This window comes from Callospermophilus lateralis, chromosome 8 (assembly GCF_048772815.1).
Source record: "Callospermophilus lateralis isolate mCalLat2 chromosome 8, mCalLat2.hap1, whole genome shotgun sequence".
NCBI classification, from domain to species: Eukaryota; Metazoa; Chordata; class Mammalia; order Rodentia; family Sciuridae; genus Callospermophilus; species Callospermophilus lateralis.
The window spans coordinates 15,609,907-15,633,796 of NC_135312.1; the positions used below are offsets into that span (position 1 = coordinate 15,609,907).

At 37.4% G+C, this 23,890-nt stretch overlaps 1 protein-coding gene across 1 annotated transcript in view; it reads right to left on the reverse strand.

The window, feature by feature from the left end:
- Positions 1 to 12,582, reverse strand: part of Kcnip4 (potassium voltage-gated channel interacting protein 4) — a 485,624-nt gene extending 473,042 nt beyond the window's left edge. Inside the window, exon 1 of the mRNA XM_076863845.2 lies at positions 12,483 to 12,582. Coding sequence (XP_076719960.1) covers positions 12,483 to 12,582 — 100 coding nt within the window. The remainder of the gene's footprint in view (positions 1 to 12,482) is intronic.
- Between the last annotated feature and the right edge of the window lie 11,308 nt (positions 12,583 to 23,890).

Consider the following 23,890-nt stretch of genomic DNA (forward strand, 5'->3'; position numbering starts at 1 on the left):
AGATCCAATTCAGGATTTTGCAGATGAAATTGAGGATCAAAATACTTTGTCTGAGATCATATAGCTAGCTACTGCAGGTGTTACAGCCAGGATATTTTTCTCCCCAAAGCACAATGTGTTCCATTTTAGCCTACAGTCAAGTTTCATTCTCCATCCAGTTCAATCCCATCCCCCAAGGACTCTTCATAGGTCTCCAGTATGACAGAATCAGGGTTCATCAGTGAGCCCGGGCCATTCTAACTGACAGATCTTGTGGCTATGTTCTCAGAGTTTGTACACATGTAGGTGTGTAGGGAGTGCTTAAGTATGTGGATGCATGAGTCTAGCACATCTCCATACAAACATGTATCTGTGTACAAGTACACACACATGTGTACATGCACATATGAAATTATACACCATATTGGTTTTAATAAACATAGAACACACATGTTTGAAGGAAGGATATAGAATCTCTTGTACTGGATACTGAAATTTCCACAAGTTATGAAGAGATTGGTGATTAAAAATCGCAGATACAACTTTTACTTCTTTAAAGAGAAATGTAAATGCATCACTATTAAAAAAAAAAAAGCCAGATGAATAATGCTTCAGTTTTGAAAGGCAGAGTTTTAGCATAAATTCCTCTCCATCTATTTTCATTTCACTCCATTTGTGAAGGCCCAGGGCATACACCACTTTCAGGAATTCATTTGTCACTTTAAAAGACATCTGAGAGCTCAAATCTTTCACTATAAACAGATTAATTAGCATTTGTAAACATTTTGCTGGATGAGAGATTTTACTGGCTATATTGATTTAGAGTGTACCAGTGTGACCCTGCCATTGAGAAATATCATTTCTATTCACTAGTTTTTGTTTTCTCATGTAACCAGAAGACACCATTTCCAACTAGTGTGATTGCAGGTCTTCTGAAGCTGTACCTCCACAGTCTGAGCAGCTGTATCTACCTTTGCATATTTCATCACTGCACTTGGCAGATTTCCTCTAATTTCCTCAATATTTTTCCCTTGGTCCTATTTGCCACTCATTTCTGCCCTTCTCTTTGAACATGTCTGTTAAGAACAAGTTTGCAATAGTATACCCAAGAAAATGTGTATTGTATACGAGTCAAAGAGACTCTTCTTTTAAAACTGTGACCACCGTAGCTCAAGTAGGCATTCAGCATTGCGTAGCAACTTCCCACATATTCAAGGTAAATTCACCCTCCCCCCAGGATCTGCTAATACTGTATTATATTTTCTCTCTCCTCAAAACATGCATTACTTTCCATCTCACAAATGCTTTCCCCTCAACCTGCTTCATATTAACTGAGAAGAAAGCCATCAGTCACAGTATCTCTTAACTTCCCATTATGAATGTACCAATTAGTTCCAAAGATACTGCAACACCTAGAAGTGTACCCAGTGGAAGCTTAGTAAATACAGGTTCAATGAATGAATGGATGAGCATCCATCCAGCACAATTTGTAGAGTTCACATCTGTAGCCCTGTCTAGAAAACCTTACAAAAATCAAATGATAAGGGCTGGGGTTGTGGCTCAGTGGCAAAGCACTCCTCTAGCACGTGTGAGGCCCTGGGTTTGATCCTTAGCATCACATAAAAATAAAAATAAATAAAATAAAGGTATTGTGTCCAACTACAACTAAAAAAAATTTTTTTTTTAAAAATCAAATGATAAATAGTAGATGATATACACCCTTGCCTCATTTCCTCAGTGCCTGTTACATTGTATCTAACAATTAATGACACATTTATAGACCACATAGATAGAGCCAACCACTGTCCATTCATCTCTATTAATCTTACAACAATAAACTACTTAAATAGGATGAAACTGAGGCTCAATGAGAGATCAAGTAAGTTGCTCAAGGGCAACTTGTAAGCAGGAGAGGTAGAATTCCAATCTACTTCTGATTGATAAGATAGTCCATGCTCTCTCCACTCAGCCATGCTGCCAGTGGCCTCTGAGACCTCTTCTCATGTCTAAGCCCAACTGGGTATCTAAGCTAATTCTGTACGGGACAGGACTAAACTCAACCCTGCAGTCAACAAGGCCTGAAGATATCATCCTGTCAATTGATTCATGAACATATATATTTCTATATCTTTTCTTTTGCTAAATCTCCAATTATAACTAGTTCATAAAATTTATTCTCAACAAATACATATTAAGTGTGAATGATCCTTCTCCATCAAGCATAAAGTTAGGTGGCCATGGAAATGGATATGAAGACAAGACTAGATCTTACTTTCTGTGTCTCCATGCATGAATTGAAATCAATCGATAAATGGCAAGATCTTTTTTTTTTTGGCGGGGAGGGGGGTATCAGGGATTTAACTCAGGGGGCATTAAACCACTGAGCCACGTCCCCATCCCTATTTTGTATTTTTATTTAGAGACAGGGTCTCACTGAGTTGCTTAGCAACTTGCTTTTGCTGAGGCTAACTTTAAATTCATGATCCTCTGCCTTAGCCTCCTGAGTCACTGGGATTACAGGCATGTGTGCCACCTTGCCTGGCTCAACAGAAGCACATTTTATTTTGGGGGATCTGAACAACATGTAATTTGGAGCAATGAGGTTTACAAGAATAGAGTCAAAATTCCATATACAAAATTTGGAATGGTCATTAATATTTAGAATGCAAATAGGAAGGAGCTCATGTAGTAGAAAGGCTCTGTAGCTAAATCTTAATTCACTTCAAGGTCATCCTGTCTCTGACCATGACCTAGCCCTACCGGGGAGGCAGGTATACGATCCTTGAAAATCTTTGCTTACCAGATGTTCTGCCCAGATTGAATCCTAGTTTGAACACTTTTTAAGTGTGTGATGTTAGCAAATGACTGAAAATTTATGAACATATATGTCTATACCTTCTCTTTTGCTAAATCTCCAATTATAACTAGTTCATAAAAATTACTGTCAACACAATAATACATTATTAAGTGTGGATAATAGTGCTCAGTATATGCTCATCAAAAAGTTCTTTGAGGTTTCAGCTGGTACCATTACCACATGATGCTGTCTTCTTGACCATCAGCTTGGGATCTCCCTCCTTGAGGCCTCCTGCTGTATTCATTTGACACCTGCCTAAAGGCCTGATCACCAGGCATTTGGGATTTGACTCTTTGTCTTCACCATGAAGATCTTCAGCAATGAAACCTGGCCTCTAGCTTTCAGTTGAACAAAAGTGTACTTCCAGACCTCCCCTAGTTGGGGGCATCACTTTGTGGGGAGCTTCCCTGCTTTGCCAAGTGTTTTCAATCTGGCTTTACACCAGCAAATCCCCTCCCCCGTTTTCCTGGGTATAAGCTAATAAAACGAATAAAGAGCAATATAATGGAAAAATGTTCACAATATATTTTTAAGTAAATAAAGAGTCAGAGCAAAGTTTCTGTAATTATGGTTAATAAGATTATTCTTACAGGATTTTGCAAAAATTAGATACTATGAATATGTAAATTTGGCTCCTCACCCAGAATATAGTTATTAGTCAATCATAGATTATGTAATTATTATGTACCTATGGTACTGAATAGTGTTGTGATTTCTAACAACTCAATTAACCTTCCTAGGTCTCAATTGACTTTTAAAACGAGGGGATTGATGCTTGCTAGTTCCAAAAATTATGTGTTAGTACAACCTGAGATATAAATGTATTATTCTCACCTAAATTTGAAATATACCCAATATAAATATTTATTTTTTAAAGTTAGTGTGTGAGGGAAGAGGAGCTACTTAAAGAAAAACAACATGGCTTTACTTGTGAATTTTATATTTAACCTACACTATCAGGATACTCTCACTACAGAAGATACTCAAGGACTATTATTTGCCTTTTCAAATCCCTTCTCCAGCAAACTCATAGTAAAACAATCTACATTGTTTCTAAACATGCATTTAACAGTGGGAATTTTAATCCCAGGATGTTGAACCTGCCTGTTAAGAAGAAATAAAGACTAGACCTGCACACTCCATTTGGTAGGCTGAAGGGCAGAACTTGGTTAATGAAGAAGAATGAAATCTTAACTTGGGCACAAGCCAAAGATCACTACGGGAAGTACTGGCAGTTGTTTCAGATAAAGGAAGTCTGAAATGAGGTAATGAATCCATGTGCTGGCAGATACCTGGGAATAGACTACATAGAGATCAGAACAGACAGATGTGGATGGAAACTGATGTCAGGGCCTATTAAAGAGGATGGAGTCTTGGACTATGTAGTCTTCCTATTTTAGTTCTTCAGTGGCTTCCCAGGAACCCAAAGCCTTTGCAATGGTCCAGTGTGACAAGTCTTTGGCTAACCCTCCATTGTTCCTTCCTCTACCCTGGCTGGCTCACCTTGCTCCAGCTACATGGGCCTACCTCTGTTCCCTGGATAGTCCAAGCATACTTCCAGCCAAAGACTCTTGTGTTGAGTAGTTCTTTTGCCTAGAATCCTTAAGTCCCAGATTCTTCTGTCCCACACATTCATTTCTTTGAAGTATTTGTAGATATTTCAGTCCTTTAGAAAGGCTTTTCCTGACTACTCTGTAATAGAGCCCTATTTCTGTCCCCTTGTAATATTTTGTGCTTGCCATTATTAAATATTGGATTATATATTACTATGCATCCATTTATCATCTTTTGGGGGACAGAACTATTTGATTTCTCCTAATCACTTTCTTTTTTATATAAATTTATTTATTTGTTCTAATCAGTTATTCATGACAGCAGAATGCTTTCATTTATTTTTTCGTCTTACTTCCTCAATAGAATATAAAGGACAAGAATTTGACTGGACTACCATGCTTAGAACAATGATTGGAACATAGGAGAGAAATATACATTCAATAAATAATGAATAAAGTAAATTCTACCATGACTATTCTGTCTCCTGTATGTTTTTTACTGTTTATAGTTTGTATCTCAAAATTTAGCAGATGAGCTTGAAAGAATAGAGGTTTTGTCTGTTTTGCTTGCAGCTGCACCCTCACTGTCAAGAACAGTAGCCAGCACCTTGGACTTGCTCAATAAATAACTTTAAGTGTTATTTACCATGATATTGTACCTGTACTATACTTTTTAAAACAAGAAACAGCTGACTCTCGTTTGATTACAGGAACAAGTAACCAATGAACCAATGGAACCAGTTTTAAACCCAATCCAATTCAAAAAAGAGAACTTTTTCCTTACCAACCCTTCTTCAGAAAGCCTAAAACTAAGCATGACCTCAGCAGCCCTTTGTTCTGAATGACTGCATCCAACAAGCACAGCTTTCAGCTGCTTAGCAAACAGAGCATTCAGCTTTTGGTTTCAAACATTGAGTAGTGTCCTCTCCTCTTTAGATGGAAAGATGATGGTGCCTGAATATAATACAAAACACACAAATAATTTATTATAATTGTAGGCAGAGTACTAAGCACCCATGAATACGGACTCTTATCAAGCCACAGGAAAAACAGAGAGGAAGGTACTCCAGTTTAAAAGATAAGAACAACTCTGGTTTAAAAGATAAGAAAACTAGATACAGAAGGTTACAGCTCTTACCAAGGCCATCATTCTCTACCCTGGCTGCACACTAACGTGGTATTAAGAGTACTTTTCTTAAAAAGAAAGCTTATTGACGTTTAACTACATTACCCCAAAATAATTTATATTAGACACGGGACTCAATTGCTATTTAATGAGTTTGGTTTCAGCATCTGTGCTCTGAGCAGCTACACCCTATGGCCTTCCTATAAAAACCAAAATACACAATTGGTACAATTTCAGCAGCAAGGTTTGTCTTGATAATGAGTCTTTTAACCTATTCAAGTGCTGTTCAAAGACATGCCTCCAACAGACTGAACAATGGGACTGAACTTGGAAGACAGGGGTCAAGGTGGGCCTCTGTGAGAAGATGGCTTTGGAGCAAGCAGTGAGGGAGGTGAGGGGATCAGAGTTCAGCTTCCTGCTTTGAAGAAACAGTGTGATGATCAAACAGGACAATTGCTCAGTTGATATATAAGTACATGTATTTGAAATTGAAACTTGGCCTTGCAAAAATTCATCCACTGGGCCAATGGACAGGCCATCAGGTGGTGACAACTTTCTACTACAAAGCTAGGGAGACAAGTCACAGAGATGGAAAACATTTCAAGGTATGGCTAAGTACTTCAATCTAAAAATTCTTCATAAAAACAAAGATGTGCCAGAAAAAAATTTCACTATCACCCAAGCCCTAGAATCTTTGGACTTTACAGTGATAGTGTAAAATCTTTGGACTTTACACTATCAGAAAGACAGGGGAGCTACAAGTTGGATGCATAGGTTATATTTGAAGTTTATCTTAAGAGTATAAGTCATTATATTTTTCTTTTCACAAAACAGTTGTGACAAGAACATTTTTTCATGTCTCTTGGACTCAGTTTTTTTTCATCTATGAAATGATCCATTTCCATGGGGGGTTTCTGAAGGCTCTTACTTTCTGTGGAGCCTTGGTAAGTCAGAGTTTCTATTAAGTGAATTACTGACATATCTTCCCTTATTTTCCCCTCCTCCTAAATTTTGGCCCATTATTATATCTACACTTACCAACGCTTCTATATAGAATTAGAAGCAAAAAGTTCAAATAAAAAATGTTTAAAATGTATAGGCATATTCTGTAAAAAGAGGATATATTACATATGACTTTCGTCTATCTAAGTACGTTTTATCCTATTTGGGAATATTTACCTTCTGTAGTCATAATGAATGCCATTTGGATCAGTGCCACTACAAAGATATCAAAACTAATCTACATTCCCTCACTTACTCCCTTGAGCAGGTTATTACTCTCCTAAACCCCAGTTTATCCATCTGCAAAATATAAACAACACCTGCAATTTGCATGCTTGCTGTGGTAATTTCAGGCAAGGGCCCTTGCAATACAGCTTCCACCTGTTTCTGTGGTACAAGGCTTGACTACAGTCACGTTTGCATCCCTCCCTTCCACTTGGTTCTCAATAACTTATCCAACTGCAATCCTTCTTGTTTTGTACTTGCTGATAAAGGCTGGAATATGTATTTCTGTTGATAACCATCAGATCAAGCCTTCAAACCCAAATGAGGCTGTGTTATGCTCTAAATCAATTCTGGATACACTCACTTCAAAGTCCAGCTATAATTCAGATCATCTCATTTCATTTGTCCATGCTCCAATCAATCTACTCCATATATCTCAGACCATTTCATAACTAAATCTTGCTTCCGGATTCAAGCCTCACTTTTTCACAGTAACACTTGGGTTGAATTTCTTTTTTCCCCCCAAACCCCTAGCCCTTTGTGGTCCCTCTGCTTCCAGCCATCCCACCTACCACCCAATGACCAATCAGATAATCTCTGAGCTCAGTCTGAAAATTGATATTTATGCCTACTTTCTTCTCCATTTTTGCCTCAGTGCATAATAGGATTTTGTGTAATTTCTAACACAGAGACTTTATAATATTCTTTATGCTATGTCAGATTGAGACAGTATGAATAAAAGTGTTTCACCAACAGATTGTGTTAAAGAGAGTCTTGCAGATGGCCATTAAGAGAACTGATACAATACTTTCCTCCTTTCACCAAATTATTGACAGTTGTTATGTTGTAATGTCTAGGAAATTAAAATTATAAAATACTATAGGGAGGCTCTTGTCCTGAGTTTGAATTTTAGTTTTATGATGCACTAGCTGAGTAATCTTGGATCAGGTTAAAGAGTAGACAGGTCTACGTTTTCTTGTACCCAAAGTGGGAAGACCTACTTCAGAGGACCACGGTGAAGATCAAATATGTGATACTATAATGTTAAGAGCCTATTCTATTTATGTGTCTCTGCTATACTATCCAATATTATGATATATCCTAACACTTGCATAGTATATATGAAATCCTCAACAAAGTAAGATAGTAATACTATTTGTAGGCACATCATTTTATGAACAAAAATTAGAAATACAAATTTCAGGTAGCAGTCTAAAATCACATGACTAATAAGAAGGGAAGTTGTGACCCAAATCCAAGCAAAATAATGCCAGGTATTCCAGGGGTGATCCCTAAACACACTACCTATACCCTCTTCTTCCAATTGCCCCCTTTAAGCACTAATGTTCTTGAAATATAAGAAACATTTAACATAAAAGGTCCTTAAAATGTCAAATGGTAAAAGTATTCCCTTAATTCCATTACTACATGAGATTTTCATGTTTACATTATCTAAAATCCCTATACATTAGTTTTGCCTTAAACATTACAGTTTAGAGAGACTTCTCTAATACTCCAAACACACATCAGCTCTGATATCTCATTATATCTAGGGAAGCAGGATGGGAGAAATATTAAACAAATACTCTGCTTTATGAATTTCAACTAAGTTAATTCAGATGGAATTAACCCAGTCATCTCTAATTCTTGATTCCCAGTGAGCATCAAGGCCTAGATACATAGTCACTGCTGCTTTCCAGGTGGTCCAACTTATTGATAGATTAAGTGCATCCACACTTCTGTCAGTAGTACAGGTGAGCTAAAAGTTGAGTTCTAAAAATTCAACTTTTTGAACATGGCTAATACCTTATTTAGATTTCTTAAAGAAGCTTGTGTTACAGTATTACAAATACCAACTAAATAAAATCAGCTGAATGAATACTGAAGAAGGCCTTATGTTTATGCTAAAAAGGATGTAGATAATCAGTGTTATTTCTTTTCTGTGATTTTATAGAAGACAATTACCAATGTAAGTGATTTTGTTCAAGTCATTCACTAATACATTCTTTAAAAATTTTGTTTTTTACTTAGGTAGATAGAAGGATGGTTTTTCTTCACTCAATAACTACTTCAACAAATTTAATACATATTTGGATGAAAAGTAGATATTTCCACAGCCCAGTGTCACATATAGAGATAATGAAATAGCTTTGCCATTAAAATTTTGATTCAATTTCTCCCTGGAATGTGTTAACAGAAACCACTTTTATTTTTTATAGCTGAGAAAGAGGTGATTTGTTATTGTGAGGGTTTAGGCAGATTTCAAACTGTAATAGCTCTGGAGTTTCTCAAACTAAGTAGTGAGAGGCCATGAATTCAAAATACTGACCACTGGCTGACATTGTACACTGTTCCTAAAACTTTGCCCTAATTAACAATATTATTTGCATGCACACTAACACAGTCAAGAGTATTTTTCTTAAAAAGAAAACTTATTGATGTTTAACTATATTACCCCAAAATAAAATTACAAGATCATAATATATGCTTAATTTTTACGTGAAATATATAAGTTTGGAGAAACTAAATCACAAGGATTCCTAAAATAGAAGCCCAAAATGTCAAATTTTAGAACTAAGGGAAAAGACGTTTCTCTATTCTAGTGAAATGCAGTTACTATTTCCCCGGAGGTATGATGAATTAATCCACTATGAAGAGTAGGATTGGTCTAACAGTCACACTGCATACCTATTCCAAAGTAGGCCATTGATAGCTTTTCATGAGAAAAGATATGTGTTACATAAATTATCAAACTTTAATTACCCAGTAGACTCATGGAATTTATGCAATGGAAAGTTCCATGGAGATCATCAAGTACAGTTTTCTCATTTTAGACAAGTAAAGAGGTAAAGTGAGTTATCCAAGGTTGGAAGCAAGAGAGTAGCAGAGGAGGCCTAAGAATCCACATCAACTATTATTTTGTTTTCTCAAGTGAAATGATGTCACCTGCTAAGTGTAAATCTTTTGGTTTATAAATACACGACATGGGTCTATGTGAAGCATTATATATTTATGCCTATCATACACAGACTGAAAAAGAAGGACTCAGGGATTCAAGAACCCAATTCTCAGTCTTCTGCAAAGAATGGGAACTCAGCACTCAAAGATAAGCAATTACAAATATTTCAGATTTTTGAATTACCCATTTATTTTGAAGCACACTTATTCTACACATATTAAAAGTAAGATAATAACTGCATTTTTAAAATATTGCATTTTGTATGACCTTCAGAACATAACATAATGTATATTACTTATATATTATAATGTATATTATTTATATAATAATACAAACAAGCACAAAAAAATTGACATTCTGAGTGATGCCTACATACTGTACACCAATTGCAAGGTGATATAAAAAGTTTTAGTCATTTTGGGAAAACATTCAAATTCATCCTCATTATTCTTTAACCAAGTCTATGTAATACACAAATTCTTTACTAGGATACTTGAGCAGACAGAAATAAGAAAGATGAAAGAAATCATGTCTCTCCAACTCAGATATGTAAAATAGTGGGAAAGGAAATCTTATGCGAAAATAATTCTGAATGAAATGATCATCCATATTTGTTTTTCTTAATAAAGTTTGAGAAATCTATGAAAATGACATTTTGATCTTAAATATCATTTATCCTTTCATTAATTAAAATTAGGCTAAAACTTTATAGTATGCACATAAACTATATAAGATGCATTCATCTATTCATTTATATTTAATCTTCAGCAAGCAAAGAGTGCAGTCAACTTAAATCTTGTTTTGAAGGTTGTTTGACTCTCAAATTCACTTTAAGGTAAATCATATACAGACTTCAAAATGGAGAGGCATTATTGCTTTTTTTTTTTTTTTCTTTTCTACCAACTTTTACACATTAAGGGTGATTCTTCCTTAATGTGATTATCAACATTTTACCATGTACAAATACTTCCTGAAAAACTGCAGAAATCACATATGGGTTTATACTGATGCTTAAGAGAGAGTACATTCTCTCCATACTATTAACTCAGTGTTGGCCTGGAAAATTTCTCATGTTATAAAATACAAAATACAAGAAAGAAACTGTTCACACAAACCAGTACAGCTTTTAATATAAGTAATAAGTAAAAGGAACAATAAATAATTTCATAAAGGTTAGCAGCCCTTGGTAGGAACTACAAGTTCTTTTTTGAGAGAGGGAATATTTGTGCTTCTGGAAAATAAAATAAAATATAACCAATACCAGAGTAGGTGTCATCACAAAATCCATAGTAAATACCCTCAACATGAGAAGACAAGAGATGACACACTTCCTCCATGAAATAAGACAAAAGTCCCTCAACAGAGCAAGGAATTCTGAAACTGTTCCATGTAGCTGGAAGTCTCCAAGAAAATAAAAACCAGTACATTAAAATGGGACTTCCCAGTCACATTCACCAGGTAAAATAACACACACTAATAAACAAAGAACCCAAACCAAGCTACTGATTTCATGAGGATGGATAAAACAGAGTCAATTTTAAAGAGCAGTGACCATTTCCAGAATTTAGATTTTATCCTCTTCTTAGAATTACAAAACAAATGTTTCCCTATGAGAAGTCTGCAAATGTAAATGCATTTTACAAACTTCCTTTAAAATTACTTCAACAAACCCTGCTTTCCACCCACCATCACCTTCCCCCTCCTTTCAATGAGTTACAAATGTAGGTTTCTGGTAACCTACATCAGAGTGACACACTTACTTTAATTTGATGTTTGCTATCTGTAAAGCAATCTTGTTTATGCCACATTGTGGCAGCCATTCTCTAGAGGGCTGGATTAGTTGTAGATGTAAATACACTGGTAATGTGCTTTGTTCAAGTTTAAAATTGAAGCGTGAAGAATCCCAAAACATAAAACATAACTACGTCAAACATCATCAGGCAATGCTTTCAAAAATTACACTGCCAACTTTACAGAAAGGAGTGGCTGAATGCAAACGTACTCTCAAATGTATTCTGAGTAGTAAGAAAATAAGTCTAAATTTACTCAGCGAAACCTTCAGCTCAGGAAAAGATACAGGCGAGTACACACTTATTTTTCAAAAAGAGAGAAGACTATTAAGAACAAGAGAATGAGCCTCTAATGAACATAAAAAAGCAACACTTGAAAAACAATTGGCTATTTGGCATCTAATGTCAAAATCTATCTGTCATAGGAGTTGGAGATGCTCTTTCCCTTAGCCTCTCTGTTAGAATGTAAAATGGGTAATACTATAAACAATTCTAGAGACAATCATAAAAATCTTGTCATTGTTAGGCTACAATCTTAAACCATAGGAAACAGTAAATGCATATCATTCCCATTTGATGAATGTATCTACATAGCAAGAAATAAGTGCACTTTGCAACATAGTCAAAATCTGCTGACATAATAAAAGGGGGTGTTAAACATAAAAATCTAACATTCACACGGACTAAATGATCTCAATATAAGCAGACATATCCATTATCAACCATTAATTTCCTGATTATTGTTTCTAACATTTTGATCCAAAGTGCTCCTCTAGTTTTAATGTTCTTTTGCTGTGAAAACATTACTGCAACTTGAAAAAAGTTTATTTTATTAGTCTTCCCTATGTTGAAAATCCTGCCTGTCTTCCTCTCCACCCCAGAGTCACATTTCTCTGATCTCATTTTCAGGTGCCTTTTAACATTCACTTAAATAATTTTTTTTTTATTGCAAAACAGAGATTTTAGAAGTCACTAAAAAGCACTCCCTTACCTTCTAAACCTGCTTCAATCAGCCCAAACTGTTCCAATAATTTAACAAAAAGCACAATGACGATCAGAACTGCTATCATTTCAAGCCCTTCCAAGTTCATGGTCAGCTAGGTCATGGTCCGACCAAAGCCACTGAGAAGTGCTCCTCTGACTGGCTTTCTTTGTAAAGCCATTAAACTACATTAAGAAGGCTACTGCCGGAGAGGGAGGAGGAGAGCGTGAGAGAGGAAGAGAGAGAGACAGAGAGGGAGAGGGAGAGAGAGGGAGAGGGAGAGAGAGAGGTTGAGAGAGAGAGAGAGAGGAAGGAGGAGAGAGAGGAGGGAGAGGAGGGAGATGGGGAGCCGGAGAGAAAGGGCGTGAGTGAGAGAAAAACGCATTCATCCCGTTCGCTGGAGCAGAGGCCAGAAGTGGCAGCCGATAAAGTCAGGCCTGTCAAAATTATCAGCTTCCTCGTTATCACTCTTACACAGAAGACAGCCACGCATGGAGTAACTCGCAGATCACCCGAGGACCCGGGAGGTCACAGGAACTTCCCGAGGAAACGCGATGCTGGGCCGAGCTGCCTGGGTTGCCCGGGACTCCGAGCTGCACGCCGCTCCCGCCGCTGCTCCCGCCGCTGCTCCCGCCGCTGGCTGGTTGCCTAGGCAACAGCGGAAACTGACAGAGGGCCGACTCCAGCCTCAGACCCATCCCAGCACCGAGCACCTTGGTTTGCAAAAACACGACGCCCGAAAACGCTGGAGGCAGTGCCGTGCACCGTAGAGCTGTCGCAGAAACGTTGTTTATAAGTCGGGAAAATCAAAGTGTGTATTTCACTCCAATGAGCTGAGTGTGGAGAGGAGAGAGGCTTGAGGGAGTCCTTCATTATTGACTTTCTTCTTTTCAGTGAATTACCTTACCCAAGGTTCAAGTCTCAGTCACTGGGAACGAAGATTCTGGTTTAAGTAGTGACACTGATTCAAAGCATGAGTGCGATAAACTAATGTGTTCTTAATTTTGTACCAAAGTCCCAGATGTGAAACACCGACAAACACTTAAACATAGAAGATAATATATAATTATAAAATAATTATATGATTACACTATAATATGATGTTAATAATATTAATGTAATAATATGTAAAAAAAAGAAACTTTAGATTTTGATTTCTAACCTATTTTAACACACCTACTTCAGTGTAGTTGAAATATTCATAGAATTGAAAACTTGGGAGTTAATGTGTTCATAATACTTTAGAGTTTACCAGCTACCTCCTTATGTCTTTGTTCATTAGTATTCAAAACACCAATATATACACATATTGTAATATGTAATTCTTATTCTTTTTATAAAAATTCAATTTAAATAATTTTGGAGCCATAATACTTTGCGGGGGGGGGGAATAGAGGCTTGTTGAAGTTTCTGTCTCTCTCTTGCACAACTTTCATTACTTTTTCTTCCTCCTGTACTTCCCAAATAGATTGATCAAGACCGCACTAAAACTTTGAACTGATGAAAAAGTAAAAACAAGAGCTAGAAAGCTTCTTTAAAAGCTTCATAGGTGAGCAAACTGAGGGCCAAAGAGAGCTAAAGAGATCAGGCAAAGACAGACACCCTTCATATTCAGTTAGCTGGCTTTTGAGGTGGTGCAGCAGAATGGTTCAGAATATGAACTCTAGAGCCAGATTGCTGGGATTCATGTCTAGGACCTCTTATTAGTGATGTGTCTTTCGATAAGTTACTGAATATCCCTGGACTTAATATCCTCCTCTGTAAAAAGGGGTATGATAGTAGCATCAAGTTCAAGAGACTATTGAGAGAATTAATGAATGATACTTTTGGAAAAGAGCAACCTGCTCAAACAGTACTAGCTCTTGGTTTTATTAAAAATATTTCCATGCTCCTACTCAAACTTTTCAGGGTTGCCAAAGTAATCATTCTGAAATTCAACCCTCAGATTATTCTCATAATCAAAAACCTTCTATGGCTCCCTGTTAACCTACTGAATGAAGTCAGAACTCCTTCGCAAGGCATCCTGGTCTCCCAGTGCTCAGGAATTGCACTTCACTGGTCCTACTTCTGTCCATACACTCTACTTGACATCTCTGCTCCTTATTCCAAACTAATTCAGGGCATCTCCATCCCCAGGGTTTTATTCAACTAATCTATTTGGAGAAAACCTTTCCACATTTCTGCTTGTCAGGTTCCTAAAACTCTCATGAAAATTCCACAACCAGTATTGGAAGAAATCTCTTCTTTTTGTATTTTGATGGTAACTCTGTATTATAGTTGCTTGGGTGTACATTCTGTCCTCTAAATGGTGTTTTGGAAGACAGAAATCATGCTTTTCTTGCCCACCTGACAACCCCACAATGCCTACCTGGGGGACAATTTATACTGCATAGATTTGTATTGAATAGGAATCGTCACCATTGATCAGGCACAAACATTGCTTCCTCCTAGCCACTCTGGAAGTATTTATAGACAAGACTTACAGAGAAAACACTAAGTCTCAGAGCATTTCAGCAGCATTTTCAAGGTCATACTGCTGATGAATGGTCACACCAAGATTCAAATTCTGATTTGTTCAGCACAAAGCCTATTATTTCTTGCCATTATTCTATACAGCTTTAAATAAGTTAAAAATCCAAACAATGGTATAAGTACTTATTAGCACAAGATGAAGGTTATACCCCAAATGATCCTTCCAGACTGCTTTGTGACATTCTAATTAATCCATTAACCCCAGTAACTGTGGAACATGAAGTGTTTCCAAACTAGTATTTAATTGAATTCATGGTTCTTCCTTCCTGGTCATTCACAGGAATATTATTACTGAAACTATCACCTGTGGTCTCCAAAAGAGTTTTTTTTCTGTCTTTTTACCCCATGGAACTCTGTAGAGTCATGCAGCATGTCCCAGAAACAAATGTCAATGGTCGAATCCTATGTGTTCACCTGTAAAGTTGATGTCCCTGGGATAAAGAAGGTGTATAGGCAGGGAGCTAATAAAAAAAAAAAAAAAAACAGAGTGAGAGTCTTGCTGCTCTTTCTGGATGTCACAACTGTGGATCCCCTTGGTGCTGTGCTGTTCTTCCAGGCCTGCCAGTCTCCATTCCTTATGCATACTCATGACCTTGGACCTTTGCCCTTGCTGTTTCCTCTATTGGGATACTTATCCCCATATCTTCCCATGAATCAGTGACTTTATTCAAATATTGGTTTCAAAATCCCCACAACAGAGAGGCCCTTGATCACCACACTACATATTACCACACCCTTCTCCTGATCCTGTGTCACTGTGCTCTGTACCAGCATTATGTCCTCCAAAGTACTGGTATTACCTGGCATATATATTTCTTAATCAAATATCAACTTCTACTAGAATTGCTAGAATTCAGACTGCTGCCTTTGAGGGCAGAGAGTTTGTTGGTCTGTTTTTCCAATTTGATTCACTGTGGTATTATCAAATGGAGAATAGTGCCTGGCACCTAAGAGGCAGGGACTGGTTGTTGAATGAGTTATCTGACTGTACTCTTTCCTTCCCTAAAAATCCCCTTGCTCTCTAACTGATCCAGCAGAACATGCTCCTCTCTTATCAAGAGTATAAAGTTGTCTGTGGATCTTGTGAGTTTTCTGTACATTTTATCAGGAGGTCCCACTCCAAGGCACTGAGGAATCTGGGAGAAAATTTTTTGGGCTTCTCCTTAGGATGAACCATGAGCACTGTACACCATGACAACTTGGCTGTGCTCGATCCTCAGTGCATAACGTGAATGTGATTTACGGTTCCAAGCAAGGAAAGCAACACAAAGAAGGTGTCAGAGAAATTCTCCCTCCCTGTCCAAAACATCTTCAAAACATTGGAAGGTGGAAGTACCTTGGACAGCACCCATTTCCATCCCTTAATTTTCAACTGAAAAACATTGCCTTCTAAATAGTTCAAGTGACTTAGCCATACATATGCAACTCTTATTTGAGTCACAGGTTGAAATCAAACTAGAACATTACCCCAATATATATTTTATTCCTTTAGAGCCTTGCAGTCCCTTTTATAAGAAAAAGAGTATCAACAGAGAAAAGAGAACTGAGCACTGATTCAAGAACAGACCTCATTCAAGTTATTTCAGATCTCTGAACTTCAGTTTGCCAGTCTTAAAAACAGCCAATATACCTCACTCAGGGGACTTTTGTAAGGATAGGTTCAATAATATCTGTAAATGTTACTTAATCTCCATGAGTATGTTTTGTCAAGCAGTGGGTAAAACACATGGACCATCCCATTCTTAAAATCACTCTTTGAGCATAAGAAAGACTTTCATTCTCATCTTACAAATGAGGACATGGAGACTTGGTAAAAGTTAGTGAATGATTTCAGGTCTCCAAATCAGAAGCCAGTGAAGCTGACAGGTATCTATTGTCATAACATGTCTCATTAAGTACTTAGAAATGGCCAGGTATGCACAAAACACTTAGTAAAACATACAGGGATAAGGAACCAACACCTCATTTTTACTTTTTAAAAAATGATTATTTCTAAACAGATGAAATCTTAGACATAGAAAGTTCTATGCCACTTCCTTGTGAGTAGATAGGGATTGGGAAGGTATTAGCACAAGGTGGTAGTGAGAGAAAAGGGATGTTGTTATGATAGTTTGAAAATATTCTATGTGAAGTACTTTCAAGAGAGTAACAGGGGGTTGGAGGCAGATCCAGGCTTTACTGTTTAAAGAAGCTCCCACAGAGCTATTTGGGCCCTTCTGCTTAAGCTCTCCACAGCCACATGAAGGTCATTCTTTGACTGTCCCCAGAAAAAATGAACACACTTAATTAGAGATACTCTTACATTTGCACTTCAGAGCATATCCCCAAAGTGCAGTTTATTCTAAATCACCAGTTATTGGCAGTAATAAACCCATTTCTGCTTCATTTTCAGAAACAGGGCTTCTGGAAGAAAAACGGTGTTTCCTTCCAAAATGAGAGGCAGAGCTGCCCTTTGATGAACTGAGGCAGGGAACAAAGAGATTCTGGTTAGTTGTGTCTTTCTGATTCCATGTTGGGGATTGGTAATAAAAAGTGAAGGAGAAAGGGGACAAGCTTTCTCTATATTCTTGTTTAAAAATCTCTTGGCCTGAGCAAAAAAAAATAAGTATCACTTGGTTTGTTTCTCTTGATTCATTGTTTATCTCCTTGTGAAGCTTATGGTCCAGGTACCTCATAAGATGCTATGGATCATACAAATCCTATCCCCCATATTTGCATGGCAGTGAACCCATTAAAACAAAGTTTAGATGATGCTGGTTCATGTCTGTTGAACAATCAACATTTGGCAGATTAGTGTTGAAGCATTTTCTATGGGTTCTCTCTGTGCAACCTCACATAAACCTCATGATGTAGATGACATTAAATTTCCATGTTATAAGAGTAAACTGAGACAGAAACAGAGGGCTTAGAAGATTGCACCAGGAAATATCTAACCCCCAATTCACCTGGGACTGGCTCACAGACATCATGATTACACCATGTTTTAGATGCAATTACAAATAAATGCAATCCAAAAGAGCATCTGGGAAAAGCCGTTAAGGAAGTGCAGAAAGTACCACAAGAGGAGGGAGAGGCTGCTTAATCTTTGATGGCAGAGAAAGGCAAAAGAATGAAACCCAGATCAGCTTCACAGAGACTGCATTGCACTGGTATCATATAGATATCAGGAGGGGTATGTGTGAGTGTGTGTGTGTGTGTTTGTTTCACAACAAGGAAAATCAACATTACATGACTAGTAGAGAAGAAAACTAGTCCTGCTAGAGTACTGACTTGAAGCAGAGAAAACAGTTGAGAGCAGCCAACTCCCTTGCCCAGGTGTTTCCACTGAGTGTCTTCCTCACATATGTCAGGATATCTCCCATGGTTACATGAAAACCAAGCATCAGAGTCTTGCACACTATCCTCCTCTGACAGTTACTTGATACAAGAGAAGCCTGGCTAAATTTTGTGATTTAAAAACTAGGAAGCATAGTTAGCCCTTTGACAATAAATAAAATAAAACCAACACAGGACATCAAATGAGAAATGTATTTTAGTAATATTGTGAATATTCAAGTGTCCACTCAGCTACTTTAAAACTTTGTGTCTTGGTATTTTTGTTGTTGTTGTTTTTTTTTGTGGGGGTATTTGTAGATGGACAGCATGCCTTTATTTGTCTACTTTTATATGTTGCTGAGAGTCTAACCCAGTGCCTCACACGTGGGAGGCAAGCACTCTGCCACTGCTTTGAGCAACTTGCTGAGAGGATTCATGAAAAGAACTTGGAAGAGACTGTCACATTGTGAATGCTCAATAAATAATAACTATATTATCATTACAATTTACTGACCCCTTGCTATACATTTAGTACTATTATAGTTGCTTTATATACTTTATTTCAGTAAAACCATAAAACTCAATGAGATAAACATTATTATTATTACTTGCAGCTACTACATGGATGAGAATTAAGGCACCTTAAATTGAGTTGGGATTCTAAAGAGCACATTGCTCATGCCTATTCATGGGTTTTACCACCATCTTCATCCAAGAATCTATAGGAAATACTTGTAAATTAATACAGGAAGATTTTTAAATTGTTCTTCTTAAGAAAAATGGAAATCTAGATATTCCTGTTGCAAATAAATACATCAATAAATAGCTTTGAAATAACTTTTCTGGGCAGTAGGTTTGAGAAGTTTTGGTCACTTTCCATTCTGGAACACTCCACAGACGAATATGGTATTAGTGGGGCGTCAGACTACAGACTTTACTCAAGTTCAACTGGGATTTCAAAGCACCCTGCGGACTGCTGAGCAAATCTACTTTCAAGGGCATATCCCATGCTCCACCTGTCAGTCTCACCCATGCATTACACTCCATGTTCCAAGGTTAAACTATATCCTCAATGATGATGAGGCAATAACACCACACCCAGACATCAGCTCGTAAGCCTGCCCTAAGGGTGAACAGCAAAGGCAAGCTGCTGGTGGGTAAAGGTGGTTAAATGGGAACAATAGGCAGTGACTCAGAAGTGAGCTGGAGCTGTAGTTCAGTGCATCCTTAAGGACTGGAGATAAATGAGAGGAAAGAAAATTAAAGAAAGAGTACCTGGCATTGACAAGAGAGAGGAGAGAATTAAGCTGTTCTACATACACATTATCTGGTGGCATAAAAGCTTTTTGTGCATTATAATTACCTATGGATCTTTCTAAAACTCCTTAGAGAATTGATTTGGTAGTTCTGAGGTAGAGTCAGTGAATCTCCATTTTTATCAAACATTCAGTCATATTCTCATCTAGGACCTCTCTGTACCACACTGTGAGAAATGCTGCATTAATTTGCTGAAACACCCTTAATCATGTAAATAACACAGACTCCAGGGAGACCCCTGCCTCTCAAAAACTAACTGAGAGTTACAACATTGAATGATTTGATGTGGTTAGTAATAGATGGGGCAGGGTAGATCCACTGGTTTCTCAAGCTTCTGGACCCAGGGTTTATTTCTCCTCATACAAGTAAGTGTTTTTAAATTGTTGGTGAAGATATATAAATTTCTATTCCATGTTTTAAAGTATTTTTTGATGATTCATTTCCTGCATTCACAGCAATTTCCTTTTACCATGAGTTTCAGATGCAAACTTTAATGCAGGTAGAAGGCTGTGAACCATTCTACAGTTTTCTGCTTTGCTATCTATCCTTCTTCCATCCTGGATCTGTCCCTGGAGCATTTTTCTTTTAGCTTTAAATGTAATCACTTAAGTGAGGGACAACACTGATGTGTAGTCACCTTAATAAGCAAGCCAAGTGAAATAAATTGCAATTGATGGATGCAAATGTTCGAAAGTGTGAAGCTGATTTAGGTAAAATAGACATTTCAGTTTGAGATCTAATAAAAACCCAAACACAGCCACATGGAGTCCTTTCCCATTACTCCACTAGGACTAATCTTTATCAGAATCAATATTATAAAGGTAACAAAAGACACAAAGTTATCTGATGCATAATTCACTTATTATGAACTCATGTGAGGCTCAAATAATTGAAACTGGATTATTTATGGGATTGTTAAACCCAGGGGTAATTTCAGCCTTGCTTAATGGAAATTTTAGTCATATATATATATTTACACACACACACACACACGCGCGCGCGCACATACACACACAGAGTCAGGTTTCATTTCAAATATTGTTCCTTCCAAAAAATTATTCCTCATTATAGTTGGCATGTTGTACTTCCTCACAGTAATAGAGTATAAAAGTTTGTTTACTCTTTTATTGCACACAAGAAACACCAAATATAAAAAGCAATACATTACAATCCCCTTGGTAATTATTTATGCTACTTATATGTTGCAGTTTAATCACTAACAACTCTAACTCAATCACTTGTTAATAACCTTGATTTTCAACAGGAATATTCCAAGTATAATAACCATGATAATTATATCACACTATAATCAAATCTGGAATAATAAAAACTTATATGTTTTTGTTCGAAAAACAAGTCATGCCATTAGTAGAGCCACACTGAAATTAAAAATTGTCATCAATGCAATGGAAATGTAACTCATTAAATAACACAAAGTGGCCTCAAAGAGTTAAGAGTTATCTATGGATAACTGAGAGCATGCTCTGTTAAATTTATTATACTTGGAACCATGAACAGACTAAAACTGTTTTAGAGGGTCACCAAAACAAATCAGCCCAGCATGCTCTGCTGGGCTGATAGTGAAGGATGGTACCCCTCTGAATTGTGGTACCATCAGGCACTGCTTAACGACAGAGATGCATCTTGAGAAATGTGTCACTAGGCGATTTCGTCATTGTGTGAACATTCGATATGTACTTACACAAACGTCAATATTACAGGTCAATGAAGAGAATGTGTCCTCCTGATGCAATCAAGAGGTGTGGTAAACACAAGATGTACAAGGCTACTACCAACCTAACTTGACATACTGTTTTCCAATAAACTACAGTATGAGTACACTCTAATATGATGCTACGATGTATAAAGACACAAATCAGGGACATAGATTTTTATCATTACTATCAAGCATTTGTTTACTATACACAGTTATATGCTGTACTTCTCCCAGACTGGCAGCCCAGTGGGTTTGTTTACACCAGCCTCACTGCAAACATAGGAGCATGCACTGTACCGTGACGGCTATGACATCACTGGGTGATAAGAATTTCTTAGCTTAATTATAATTATAGGGGATCACCACTGGATATGAAGTCCATCATTAACATTGGTAAGTGGCATGTGAGTATAGAATTGTATAATTATTTTCCACTGAAGCATAGCAGTCAAAACTGAGTGACTCATAACCACACAAATTTACTTTTTCAGTTTCCGTAGATGAAAAACCTGAGACATATTAGTTGAATACTCCACCTAGGCTTAAATCAAAGTGGGGCTGCTGTTGAAACTCTAGGTCATAGTCTGAAATCACTGTTTTCTCAAAGAATTCATTGCCTTTTGGTTGTATGACTGAAGTCCATGTGTTCTGGCCAGCTGTTGGTTAAAGATTACTCTCATCTTCGAGTTTGCTCTTGGTGGCCATGTCTCCTTCACATATAAGTTGGAAAATCTCTTCCATGCTTCCAAATCTCTCTGTCAGGCTCATCCAGGACAGCTCCATTTTGAGTAATTCAAAGTCAACTGATTAGGAACCTTAATTACAACTGCAAAACTCCTTCTGTCACATGGACCTATAATCATGGTAGCAATAGCCCGTCATACTCACAAGTTCTACTCACACTCAGAGATAGGGATTGCACAAATATTTACACCAGGGGATCATCTGAGCATTCTGCCTAACACCCAAATTTTCTGCTCAGACTTCCTAGCATCCCACAACTACAGTAGTAGGGTACTAGGCAGTCTGAATACCATTTGTTTTATGCTTTTCCAAAGTACATAATAAAGGAGAATCAGCCTTGAGCTACTGGTCATTCTGCTGCAGAATGCACAAAAGTCAACAGAAAGATGTGAAATCATGCAATGGACTTTGTCTACCAACTGTTCATACCAACAGAGGGGAGAATAATGGAGGGGAAAAGCCACAGTGCTCTGATTACCTACTCTGCACTGGACCACATGTTGACCAGTTGGCTTCATTCACTGAAGCATATGATGGAGACAGAACTACCTATAAAAGGGTGATAAGCACCTTCCAGGTTCCATTCATTTAAAAAAAGAATTCTTCTTGCAACTTTTTTTTCCCTGTTTCTTGGTATAATATCCACTCTGCTGTGGCTCTGTTCCCACTATGGTCATGGCTGTTCTTACCAGTATCCCTTTACTTCCATCACATTACACTATACTGAAACTGACCCCAAATCTTCACTTGATTATTTATTTCCTAAATAGTTTGGGAGATGGTCCACCTCTTAGACTTAGCTACATTCCCTATATATCATGGTAACATCTCAGAGTTGTTACTGAGTTGAAATATTTAAAATATATCAAGCACCCAGACAGTATCAAGTACACAAAAAAAATGAATGTCATTGTAGTTATTGCTACAATGAGAACAAGGTGGTAATTATGATTATGTTTCTCCCAAGGCATACCCAGAATCCTGGGCCACATCTGGCCCGTATCCTCCACTAAGCACACAGCGATAGAGCTCTGTGAAGCCTTTATCCACTGCATCGTACCCTCAGTCTACATTTGTTATCAGAGCAACAGGAACATGTCATTCTCTCACTTCAATTTTCAGTGATATGTCTCTGATGACAGCATGAACTCCCCAAATCATAGTAAGCTGTACAAGAACACTCCCAGGCTTCCAAAGCTCTCCAGCCTTAGTTTCTGACAGAATGTCCTCACACTGTGTGTTCAAGTCACATTGTAAGGCCCACACATTGTGCTCACTGCTCCAACTGAGAAATTTCTTTCCCTTCTCAGAAATTCCTAGCCATCATTCATGAATCAGCTTCAATGTTTTCACTCAGTGGAGTTTTTCACAAGCCCCTCCTCCAAGCAGTCAATACTCCAGTCTTCTTAGGAGTGTTTGCCAATCTCACCTATCACCCTTCCGGGATTAATGAGCTGGCTGACAGGATATCTTCTCTACCATATGAGAAGTCCTTGGGGAAAGGAGCCCTATCTTAATTGTCTTTCTTACCTCTGTTTTTATCCATGTGCCCAGAGTATATATTACCTGATCATAAGGTATTGCAATTAACAAAAGAGGTAAGGAAAGGAAGAAGAAAAGAAAGAACCAAGTAATGGTGAGTAATCCGTAGTGTACCAGCAAGATTTAAACCAGATGCATATTCCATGAAGCATTAATGTGCCTAGACTCCTGCCATTACAGATTTAATTTTTTACATTAAGAAGCCTAGTTGTCCCCCAAATAACTTAAAAGGCAAAACACATTAGTGATT